The 12,979-nt window shown below is 42.6% G+C and overlaps 1 protein-coding gene across 1 annotated transcript in view; it reads left to right on the forward strand.

Annotated features, from left to right (window-relative positions):
- The window catches only part of LOC115169694 (TGF-beta receptor type-1), an 88,934-nt gene extending 78,744 nt beyond the window's left edge, over positions 1–10,190 (forward strand). The window contains exon 9 of the mRNA XM_029725586.1: positions 5,683–10,190. Within this exon, the coding sequence (XP_029581446.1) occupies positions 5,683–5,808 (126 nt within the window). The 3' untranslated portion in view covers positions 5,809–10,190. The remainder of the gene's footprint in view (positions 1–5,682) is intronic.
- The last annotated feature ends 2,789 nt before the right edge of the window (positions 10,191–12,979 follow it).

Consider the following 12,979-nt stretch of genomic DNA (forward strand, 5'->3'; position numbering starts at 1 on the left):
GGAGCATGTGCTTAATATGAGCCGCTGATAAAGAAATACAAGAACACTTTTTTTCATTCCTTGCATCAACCACTGTTTGAGGAGTATGCTTTGGCTGCCCAACAGGTGATATTCCACCCAAACGCTGTATTGCCATAGGCTCTCCAACCTTGTTCTTGCAGCTACCCAGTGCTTAATTTGGGGAACCAAGTGAAATCTGTTCGGGAACATCGATTAGTAATGTTTCGCAACTAAACATATTTCACTAAGCTGTTGACAGCCCCTCTGCACGCTTGAGAAAGGAATAAAGGAGAGAGAGGAGGAGATGGAAACGTATGGTGGTGAGAGATTCTGTATCGCTAAAGGTAATGTGTCACCCAATTAATTATGAAAATATAAAAATTCCCCATAACCAGGTTATTGAAAATCAAATACAAATTCACTAATTGTAGGCTAACTGTAATCTGCCCTGCACAATCAATGAACCAACAGCATCGCCTAGGACTATACTTTTTCTCCCAGACTCATGAATATACATTTTGAAGCATAGCATAAGGTAACCAGTCCATCCAGGATGCATAATAACAGTACACACTCAAAGGCCAGACCAATTAATTATGTATCAAATACATCTTAAATCAGTTTTGATTTGTTTTTCTGCCATGCATATATGCAGTAGGCTATGTATTGTATAATAGCACAATCTGTTAATTCTGTTTTTTTTGTGTGTTGGCAGGCAACCGCAGCGTGCATGTGACGCGTCTAGTGCAGTAGTGCCTAGGTAGAGGTTAGTTGTATGCCCGCTTACCATGTGCTTGCATACTCTCGCTTACAGCTCGCTGCCGCCGGCTAGTCCTTGTGCATGAAGCCGCTCCCAAATTCACTACAAGTCTCCCCTTGTTGGTACAAAGCCTCTCCGTGACCAAGACTCCTGTCGGGCCTCCTCGCGACGGCACACGTTTACTGGTTGTCTTCAAACTCCAGGCTAACTGGCAGGGGATCTCGGAGCAGCTGTGGGCCCCAGAGATGCATCTGTACAGGCCCACCTCTTTGTGGACACATCCTGGCAGCTATCAACCACTGTCCCGCTGCCTTGTGGGTTAGTCTGGTACGACAAAGGCTAGGGGAGCACACCCTGAGAGAAAAGCAGCGTGCTGGTGGTGGGTGATAGGTGGATGCTGACAGACTGGGGCTCCGGCAGCTGTGGAAGATTCTGGTCATCCTGGGTTTCCCCCTTGCCACTGGAATTTCACCTTCCTACAGTGAAGTAGTGCTGTTGGGGATTGCGCACCCTCAGCGGCACTTTAAATAACTTCCTTTGCGCAGGTATCCACTTCTGGCCTCGGTGAAGCCATCAACTGGAAACCGGACTAAAGTCTGGCGACGTTGGGGTGTTTGGTGACGGGGGCAGGAGTGAATGCACCGGGAGCCCTTAATCAGTGCCAGCGGCACAGGGCTATTATGGTTGCCAGCAGCTGTGACTTGAGTGGCAGCTGCTCTCGGCAGACCCCTGTGTGACTGAGCAGCCCTATTTAGGAGCCACACTGCTCACCACAGCTGGGGAGAGGCCTAGAAAAGGTGACCTAAAAATTGCCCACTCACTCCATCCTGGATAGACTACCGCACCTATCGGGAGTTCCACTCAGCGGTCGAAAAATGCTAAAGAAAATAATTCCCCTGAAATTAGCGAGAAAGAACATCAGACCTCTTTTGGACACTGACGATAATAGCAATAGACCCCATCGGAGAACAGCTTTTATTGCTGCAGAACTAAGGCGCTACAACATTGACATTGCTGCCCTGAGTGAGACCAAGTTCCTGGATGAAGGTTCCCTGAAATAAGAGGGAGAAGGTTACACCTTCTTCTGGAAAGGTTACCCTCCGGGTGGACGACATAAGCACGGTGTGGGACTGGCAATTTAAGAACAGCCTTCTACCCAGCCTCTGACACCATCACAGCCTTACTGGACAATATGCACAAAGCGTACAGGGCTACTCTCAACAGTCCCACATTTGCTATCCTTCGCAAGCAATGGCATGCATTGCGCAAGGAAGTGCAAACAATCTTGCACGCTCTGAAAAAAATTAATGGTGGACGAATAAGGCACAGGAAATCCACATTTATGCAGACAAAAACGACATGCACAATTTCTACAACTCAACTAAAGATATCTATGGTCCTAGAAGTCGCTCAATCACCACCATGAAAACAGCTGATGGTCTGACTCTCTTGAAGGACCAAAACCAGATCCTGATGAGGTGGGCTGACCACTTTTAAGCACTACTCAATTAGCATTCTTGTACAGACCACTCCATCCTGAAAGAACTGCCTGTCTGTCCACCCATTCCAGACCTCAACCATTTTCCAACCTTCCAAGAGGTGTTATCAGCTATCTGTTCCCTCAAGAACAACAAGACTCCTGGTGCTGACAGCATCCCGGCAGAGCTACTTAAGAAGGGAGGTTACTTCTGCACCAGAACGCTCCACCAGTACATCACTGAGGTTTGGGATGGGGAGATCGTCCCCCAACAGCGGCGGGTTGCAAACATTGTCACCATCTATAAGAACAATTGGTGACAAGTCCATCTGCGACAACAGCCGGGGGAAACCCCTTCTGGCTGTTGCCGGCAAGGTCCTGTCCAAGGTGATGCTACACAGGCTGGTGAACAACATCACAGAGGAACTGCTGCCAGAGTCACAATGCGGCTTCAGAAAGAACAGGAGTACGGTCGACATGATATTCACGGTACGGCAACTCCAGGAGAAGTGCCGTGAACAACATCCGTACCTTTTTCATGGCCTTCGTCGACCTCTCCAAGGCCTTCAACACTGTGAGCAGGGAACTTCCTCCTATGTGTCACCCAGCTTTTCCACAAGGAGCTTGAAGACAGCAGCGGTGTTGCGGTGAACTTCAGGCTGGATGGAAACCTATTCAACATCAGGAGGCTCCAAGCAAACACCAACATTTTGATAGAGCAGGTTCTTGAGCTGCAGTATGCTGATGACTGTGCTCTTGTGGCCCACACTCTGAAAGCCCTTCAGTCCATCCTTATAGCGGCTGTGAGGGTCTAGCAGGATGGGAATGTCTATCAACACCACCAAGACAGGTGGTCTGCCAATGGAGATCAAGCCCTCCATCCACCATGCCTGTCCACACCATTGAACACAAATCACTGGCAATTGTTCTGTCCTTCATATACCTGGGCAGCATACTCTCGGAGGACTGCATCATCAACCTCAATTCAAAATAGGATCAAGCAAGCATCAGCTGCCTTCGGGAAACTCAAATATAGGGTCTTCCAAAACAGGGATCTCCACCTCCACACAAATCGCCATCTGCATCACCATACTTCTTTACAGCTGTGAAGCCTGGGTCAATTACAGACGCCCACAACAAGCAGCTCGAGCGATTCCACATAAGATGCCTGCAGCGCATCCTGGGAATCACCTGGTGCCACTGTGTGCCCCATACTGAAATACTTGCTAAGACCCAACTGCAAGAGTATGGAGGCCATGGTCACCCAACACCAACTGCGCTAGCTTTGGCATGTCATTAGAATGTCTCAGCAGCGCTTGCCACAGAAGATCATGTATGGCCAGCTACATCTTGGCCGGCGGTCTGTATGGGGGCAGATGAAGCACTACAAGGACCAGCTGAAGAAGTGCAACATCAAACCCACTGATAGGCTAATTGACATCATTTGAGTCAATTGGAGGTGTACCTGTGGATGTATTTCAAGGCCTACCTTCAAACTCAGTGCCTCTTTGCTTGACATCATGGGAAAATCTAAAGAAATCAGCCAAGAGCTCAAAGAAAATTGTAGATCTCCACAAGTCTGGTTCATCCTTGGGAGCAATTTCCAAATGCCTGAAGGTCCCACATTCATCTGTACAAACAATAGTACGCAAGTATAAACACCATGGGACCACGCAGCCGTTATACCGCTCATGAAGGAGACGCGTTCTGTCTCCTAGAGATGAACGTATTTTTGTGCGAAAAGTGCAAATCAATCCCAGAACAACAGCAAAGGATCTTGTGTAGATTCTGGAGGAAACGGGTACAAAAGTATCTATATCCACAGTAAAACAAGTCCTATATCGTCATAACCTGAAAGGCCGCTCAGCAAGGAAGAAGCCACTGCTCCAAACCGCCATTAAAAAAGCCAGACTACGGTTTGCAACTGCACATGGGGACAAAGATCGTACTTTTTGGAGAAATGTTCTCTGGTCTGATGAAACAAAAATGGAACTGTTTGGCCATAATGACCATTGTTATGTTTGGAGGAAAAAGGGGGAGGCTTGCAAGCCGAAGAACACCATCCCAACCGTGAAGCACGGGGTGGCAGCATCATGTTGTGGGGGTGCTTTGCTGCAAGAGGGACTGGAGCACTTCACAAAATAGATGTGATCAAATGTTATCTGGTTGCTTTGCTGCAGGAGGGACTGGTGCACTTCACAAAATAGATGGCATCATGAGGTAGGAAAATTGTGGATATATGGATGCAACATCTCAAGGCATCAGTTAGGAAGTTGAAGCTTGGTCGCAAATGGGTCTTCCAAATGGACAATGACCCCAAGCATACTTCCAAAGTTGTGGCAAAATGGCTTAAGGACAACAAAGTCAAGGTATTGGAGTGGCCATCACAAAGCCCTGACCTCAAGCCTGTAGAAAATTTGTAGGCAGAACTGAAAAAGCATGTGCGAGCAAGGAGGCCTACAAACCTAACTGTCACACCAGCTCTGTCAGGAGGAATGGGCCGAAATTCACCCAACTTATTGTGGGAAGCTTGTGGAAGGCTACCTGAAACATTTGACCCAAGTTAAACAATTTAAAGGCAATGCTACCAAATACTAATTGAGTATATGTGAACTTCTGACCCACTGGGAATGTGATGAAAGAAATAAAGCTGAAATAAATCATTCTCTCAACTATTATGCTGACATTTCACATTCTTAAAATAAAGTGGTGATCCTAACTGACCTAAGACAGGGAATTTTTACTAGGATTAAATGTCAGGAATTGTGAAAAACTGAGTTAAAATGTATTTGGCTAAAATGAGAATATGAAAGTGTTCAGTTCAAATCAGTTAGGTCAAATGCATAATACACCTAATATTGAAAAAAAAGCCTCTAAGAGGGGACCAGCAGAACATCCTGTCTGTCTTCACTGTCCGATATGCCAGAGAGCATACTGCTCAATACAGCCCTGCATTCAACACTGACAAAGACCTTCGGCGGCCCTCGTGAGATTGAGGAATAGGGATGCAATGGATTGGTATTCAGACCTGTGGCCTGGATGTTGTAAGTCTGACCAGCTTTTTCAAGGTCAGAACGCTGGAGCTCCTCTGTGTCTCCATTGTCTTTGCTGGGCCGCAGACCAGGGGTTTAAGTCTTAATTCAGACTGCGGTTGCAGATTCAACACCATGTCTATGAGTAGCGTCTCTCTATTGCTGTTTCTCTCTTTCGCTCGCTCTTGAGTTCTTTCACAACAGCAGTGATTCCATTACTTTTTCCACTTGAAGAATGACATTGTGACATTGCAATTGCCGCAGTCATGGTGTTTACTCTACGATTGGTGGGGGCAGCTAGACCAATCCATATGTATATCTCAGTGCTCAACAACGTGCAAAACAAAATATGGATGTGTAATTGCTGTCCTGTGATGTTGACGCCATCTCCCCTGTCTCTGTCCCCTCCCCAGGTTTTGCGGGTGATGGCTAAGATCATGAGGGAGTGCTGGTACTCCAACGGGGCGGCCCGCCTCACCGCGTTGCGCATCAAGAAGTCCCTGTCCCAGCTCAGCCAGCAGGAAGGCATCAAGATGTAAACTGGAGACAACGCCACCTGAATGTCTGGAATATCGGTCCCCATCTATGTGCTGTTCTCCTCGACTCCTCTTTCTCTGAAGAAGGAGGGAGGGAGGTGATGGTACAATCAGGTGGGTGTGTTTACCCTTCTATGACTCATTCCTTTAAGGCTGATTGGAGAGATTGTTTCTCTGCTCTCTAATATGGCATTAAAACATGGGTTGATTCCAGTGGATAACCTGGATAATACTCTGTCTGGACTCTGGATGCAGAGACACAACCCCCTGACCCTCCCACCGGTTTGCCTGACTGTTTGCAACAAGTCCTTCTTTCTTACCCCCAACAGACACTACTTGACTATTCCTACCGCTGGTAGGAATTCCATTGAAAATATTCTTAATCAAAGAAATGAGTTGCATACATTTTCAAATACCTCTGTCTGGTTATTTCTCAAAGTACCACGGTCTGTGTCTATTTAAGCATTTCATTCAAACAGGATTGAGTGTTACTCATATGCATTTATTTCTTTCACTCAACATCTTGTACCTTTAACATTTATTTTACAGATGCCAGTTCCATAATTGTGTATACTTTTGTCAAGAAAAACTGGATATGACCTCTATCAAGACTTGTCAAATATGCAGTGAAATATGCAGTATTTTATTCATTGCTATGTACTGGTAACTGACAAAATAAAGGAAACACTTGAATAAATACAAAGTATATTGAAAGCAGGTACTTTAACATAGGTGTGGTTCCTGAGTTAATTAACCAATTAACATCCCATCATGCTTGGGGTTATGTATAAAAATGTCCAGTTTCCCATTATTTTGACTACCATGGCTAGTAGAAGAGATCTGCCTTTGAAAGAGGGGTCTCAAAGGAGCATAGGGGGTTTAAAGGGTTTGTGAGTGTGTGTGACCAGATCTCAACCTAATTGAACAGTTATGGGAGATTCTGGAGTGGCGCCTGAGACTGAGTTTTCCACCTCCCATCATCAAACCACTAAATGATGGAATTTCTCATGGAAGAATATTGTCGCATCACTCCAATAGAGTTCCAGACACTTGTAAAATCTATGCCAAGGCACATTGAAGCTGTTCTGGGGCTCATGGTGGCCCAACGCCCTGTTAAGACACTTTTATGTTGGTGTTTCCTTTATTTTGGCAGTCACCTGTAAATGTATTTCTTAGTGTAAATATGAGTCGGTCAGAGGAGGCTGGTGGGAGGAGCTATGAAGAGACTCAATGTAATGGCTGGAATGGAATTAATTGAACTATCAAACATATGGAAACCATGTTTGGCTCCGTTCCATTAATTCCATTCCAGCCATTACAGTGAGCCCGTCCTTTCTATAGCTCCTCCCGCCAGCCTCCTCTGGAGTGGGTGTGTATGCTGTACTCTATTCGTGTGTGTATACAGGTGTACATTCTATGTGTACATACAGTACACCTAAGCTGATAGATATACTGAACAAACTTATAACACAACATGCAACAATTTCTAAGATTTTACTGAGTTACAGTTCATACAAGGAAATCAGTTAATTAAAATTAATTAATTACATCCTAATCTATGGATTTCACATGACTGGGAAGGGGCTCTTTTATTTTAGTTCATGAAACATGCGACCAACACTTTCACATGTTCTACATGTTGCATTTATCTTTTTGTTCAGTATAGTATACCTCTATTTTATACAAAGCACTCTTCATTCTTTCAACCATAACCATGAAGTGCTCTGAATCAAGGAGGAATGGGTCCTCCCACTGAAGGAATGGGTCCTCCCACTGCCATAGGAAAAAATGCAGTGGAAGTCAGGGTCATATTCATTAGGCACCAAACGGATTACCTGGATTTATCCAATAAGACCTTCTTGTTTTTGTATTCCACCGAGTAGTGCTACGATGTGCACTAATGAATACAATTAAGCAACACCGTGATACCAGTTTACCTTTAAATCTTCTCAGTAGGAATCAATCCTTAAGGGAAAGCATTGATGGAGCTGCATTATATACACTATTTTCTGTATATTTGTATTGCTTTTATGTGAATGAGTTTTCACATCTAGGGGCATAACATTTCGAACAAGAATGTACATTTGGATGTCTTAGATTTGTGTACAGCTCTACCTTTACAGTGAGAAAGCCCCATGAGACCTATACAGGTCCTGTAGTCGATCTTTCATTTGTTGCATGAATGAAAGACAGAACATTTTACTTTACTAGTTGGAGATTCATTATGCTGCTAAACATACAGATGTGATCATGTGACCTCCCTTATTATTTTCCAGTAGGACAGAACACAGAAAGGATAATTAAACGAGTCAAGGAAATTCTGTAGGTCATCTGAAGTAGACATTGTATCATATCGCTTCAGTAGCAATAAGTGCACTTCTGAGCATTGCTGCATAATTACATTAAAAAATATAATCTACAATAATATAATCGACTATAAAGTACTGTGAGGAGAGATCAGATAAACGCTTGTCAAGTGCCATGGCATTTAGATTTGACCTGTAGGGTTCTTTTTTTATTTTAATTTTTTTGCAAAACCGGAGGTGCATGCTGTATTCATATCTGCTACTGTGTTATTTGTTTTTGTCTTTTAGCAAGTTTACATCAACCTGCTTCAACCAAATCAAAACGCCCTTGAACTATTGTGCCATGCATGGAATGCATAATTGGTCAACTGGTCATTACAGAACAGTGTTGTGGATGGAAAAACAATGTGGTGTTTTTTTCACATTTGTCAGACTTGAGGTGAAGGATATTGCTGCTACGATATACAGTGTATGTTAAACCAAAAAAAGTATTATTTTACAGTGGAACAAGAAATGCAACTGTTGTCATGACTAATCCAACAATTTTATTTTCTACGTCATTCCTCTGTCTCATCAGCAGCCTTTTTCTTTTCTGACTCTCATAGAAACATCCAGGTATTTATCTCGGCAACATAAACAGCCTCTGAGTCCTTACCAGCAAGGACTCCACTAACTATGATCATTATCTGCTAGTCTAGCTTTCACCAGGAACCTTGCATTTGCCCCCTCCCAGTGTCAAAACTGTTTTACATTTTGATATTTCCTTTCCCAATTGTTCTGTAATCTATAAATGTGCTGTGAATTGTACTGTGTTTTATACCTGTATGTAGAGTACCTTCAGAAAGTATTCATACCCTTTGACTTATTCCACATTTTGTGTTACAGCCTGTATTCAAAATGGATTACTTTGGTCAGGGAGGTGAGAAAAAACAAAGTCCTTATTTTGAATTTGGACTGTAACATCAAAATGTGGAATAAGCCAAGGGGTATGAATACTTTCTGAAGCACTCCCCATTATTTTCAATGAGTGGAATTGAATCCCCAAATTACCAGTTATGCAGTATGTAGCCATCATTACACATACATGATTACGGTCGTCACCTCTCACTGACCTGAACTCAAGCACTCATTTGCTAAAGGAGAAGAGCCCTGCGGCGGTATGTACTGAATGAGATGATCTGATTAGCAGAAGGGGAAAAAGACCAGTGAGGCAGGCAGCGAAGTATACATATTTAGTAGTGGGCTTCTGATGCAACCACAAAATTGGAAATTGGTATTAAGCTCTGCTGTGTAGTACAGATTGAAACAGAATAAAATAAAATTTAAAAAAACGCTTCTGGTAAGCAAGCCATTCTGAAACATTCCCTGGTCATCTTTATCACATATTGCACAGTAGCTGTAGTATGTGCTATTACATACTGGCTCCAGCAGAAGAAAGCCTTCTTATTTCTCCCAGTGCCTATGTTTGACTTCTATTATATTATATGGAACCATGTTCAAAGCCCACCACATGTTCTGCTGAAAAGAAAAGGAAATGAAACAAAGTTTGATTTGAAACACAATCAAAAAATGGAAACGATACCTCCTCGGCACACCAATGTTTTTAATTTTGTATTATTATAATTTACCTCAATGTACATAATACTTTTATTTTCCACTTTTGCCATTCTATTTCTATGAAATGTCTAATTGAAATAATATTAATGCAAATTTCTTTGTCAGTGGTACTCCGTATACGGTGTTTGTTGTGCCCATATGTTTAGGAAGTTGTCCTACTGGCTCGGTTTGAACAATCTCTTATTTGAGAATTGTTGATATTTGAAGAATACTTTTCATCTCTTTAGAACCCTGTCAAGTTGTAGAGAAAGCCCCTGTACAGTTTCATATATACCATTTGTTTGGAGGGTCATGCTACACCACACACCTTTTCCTCCTCCCTGAGATAAAGTACATGTATGTTGTAAAGTGTTTAAAAGAACGAGCGCTCGACATAGGAATTCAGAGGACATTGACTATTATTTCAAGTTCATGTATAGTGAAGTAGGACGTTTTGTGAATAAATATATACACATTTTCTTACCTTGTCACATTTGTTTTTTTCTTCTTCTCTTTCAAAGAACCCATCTTCTGTGAGTGTATACATAAAAAAAATCACTAGTCATTCAGGTTCAAGTCATTCAGATTGTACTGCAAGATATTGAAGTATCCAGACAAACTAGAATTTAAATGCTTTCTATAAATCTAAATGGTATAGCTTTGTTATCAAATTATTCTGTCGACCACATTTCCCCTTTACATGCTCCCCCCACCAACATGATGGCCACAGAGATTCTTGCTAATGCACATTCAACAATTCTAGTACTGTAAATGCATCCATTTGACTTTGACTGCATTTAGTATGCCATAAGGAGTGTTTTGTTTCAGTGTTTCTTCCACTCTATATCAGTTGACCCCCTCAGGTGTTCAAACTTTTTTTATGATGTCTGGAATGTAAATACGTTATAAGTACTCAGGGGCAAATGGGGAGGCTCTATCTATCAGGGTCTCTTTAGAGTCTAGACATTCCCTGTAGACCCTGTCTGTCTGGAGATCCCTTTGTTCTGACTCACTGTAGTCAGGCTGAGAAGCTATTGGCCTGGCCAAACATCAACCCATCTCTTGACAATTCATCGTCATCTCTTGAGTTTTGGCTATCCAGACGTCCATGCAGTGTACCTTCATTTCTCAAAGCCAACAGGGCTCCAAGAGGGTGTGTTCTGGTTTGATTGGACTCTTGAAGGGTGAAGATATCAGCATGATTGGTTTCCATGTTGAGAAATTTAATTTGAGCTGTTCAATGTAACTATGTCTGCATGCTATTTGAAAAGGGAGATTATTTTCAAAAGGTGGAAATAATCAATCGAAAGTTCTGATTTGAAATAATTCTGCACTTAACTAGTCAAATCTATCCCTCCCTCTCTCTCCCAGCCTCACTTCAGTCGTGGTCATTTTTCTCATAGCCATATTTCTGGAGAGCATGATAATGGGGGTCAGTGGGAATAGTGAGAGCAGGGAGAAACATTTATCACCTTAAAAAAAATGGTGCTGATACAAACTCTGGTGATATGATCATTCCCAGAGGTAATTCACTTCTGGGATCCTATTTTATGCCTTATTCCCATTCTGGGGAGAGTTATGTTCTGACAGTTGGAGAAAAGTCAGATTTCCCCTCAGGTTAGTTCTAGTTCTCCATGCCTTGGCCTACTTCCACTGGTTTTATAACAACATATACCTCATGTAGTTATTTTTCAAAATACTTTGGTCTCTGTTCCCCTTGATGACAAATAATTTACTTGCAGTCAATCCACCAGCCTTACATTTCCAATCGACTTGCTTCACTGTTCATTCAGGGAGCTCTGTCCTTGCCTCTCATTATTCTCTCTCCATGACGCCATCTCTATTTCTCCTCGACTTATCCAGCGTGTTTCGTAAAGGCTTTGATGGTAGTGATTAATGCTTGATGTACATGCCACCCACATTTTTAACTGCGCAGTCTAGACATTGAGTGGTTGCGCAAGATGCAAGCCAAGGATGTGTTTGGTATTCCCTCTGCCATGTTGTATCCCACATAATCTGTGCAGCCATGCATGTACCCACTGTGCATCACAGACCCTTAGTACTCTGGGGTCCAATCTAATGAGAAAAATCCCAGGGTCGAGATTCAATCTCTTTTTGCCACAAGGTTTGATTCAGTTCCTGAATCGGCAGAGTGCAGGGTGGTTTTCATTCACACTTTTCAACCAGCAACTGTCCCATTGTATAGAGGTTTGTGAGACTAGGCAATTCCAATCATACTGGAAAGCTATCATACTGTTATCCCTTTCCCCAATACAGCAGGATTTGTAAAGTTCCATCCAAGCTATTTTCAGTTGCGATTTTGTGCCATTATTCAATTATCTTGCTGTTTCTCATTGAGTTCTGTTTTTTCAGTAACCAATTCAGTAACCTGGGTAATATTATACGTACTAGATGATGCATGAATGAACACAGCTTTCACTGTGCACTGACATATGTCCAAAGGCATGAGTAAAGACTATTTTTATACTCTAAAAGGTATTATAAACTGGGTGGTTAGAGCCCTGAATGCTGATTGGCTGACAGCCATGGTATATCAAACCATATACCACGGGTATGACACAACTTTCTTTTACTGCTTTAATTATGTTGGTATCCCGTTTTATAATAGCAATAAGGCACCTCTGGGGTTTGATACATGGCCAATATACTACGACTAAGGGCTGTATCCAGGCACTCTGCGTTGCGTCGTGTTAAAGAACAGCCCTTAACCGTGGTATATTGGCCATATACCACACCCCCTTGGGCCTTTTCTTAATTATACAGTAGCAGTACTTTATAAAGAAAAATTATAGCTTACTCAGAAAACAGAACTGGATTGAACCAGTGGATCTAGATTCAAGGTTGACTCAGTCAGTCTCCTACAACAAAAATGTGTGCAGTTAAGGAGGACTGGAGTTGGAAAACAGTCCTAGAGCAAATTTTTCTAGTAAGTTTTGAAAGTGAATGAGTGAAAGCATGTAGTGCAGGTACACACAGACACACGAATGCATACACTAGAACGCACGCACACAAGCTGTATGGACTACTGAGCTTGGTTGTGTTGTAGATGCAACAGTGTCTTATTTCTTTGATACAGATGGTTCCTACTGTGAACAAATATTTGGAATCAGAAGATTACATTCAGGGTGCTGGGTAAATAGCATGTAATCGCATCATTAAGCTATTGGTGGCATTATGCAAATAGCTGCAGGGGTTTGGGAGTAATCCTCTGAGTCACTGACTGCTGCTGCTGCAAATGTAGAGCTGTTTAC

Source organism: Salmo trutta, chromosome 31 (assembly GCF_901001165.1).
Source record: "Salmo trutta chromosome 31, fSalTru1.1, whole genome shotgun sequence".
NCBI lineage: Eukaryota > Metazoa > Chordata > Actinopteri > Salmoniformes > Salmonidae > Salmo > Salmo trutta.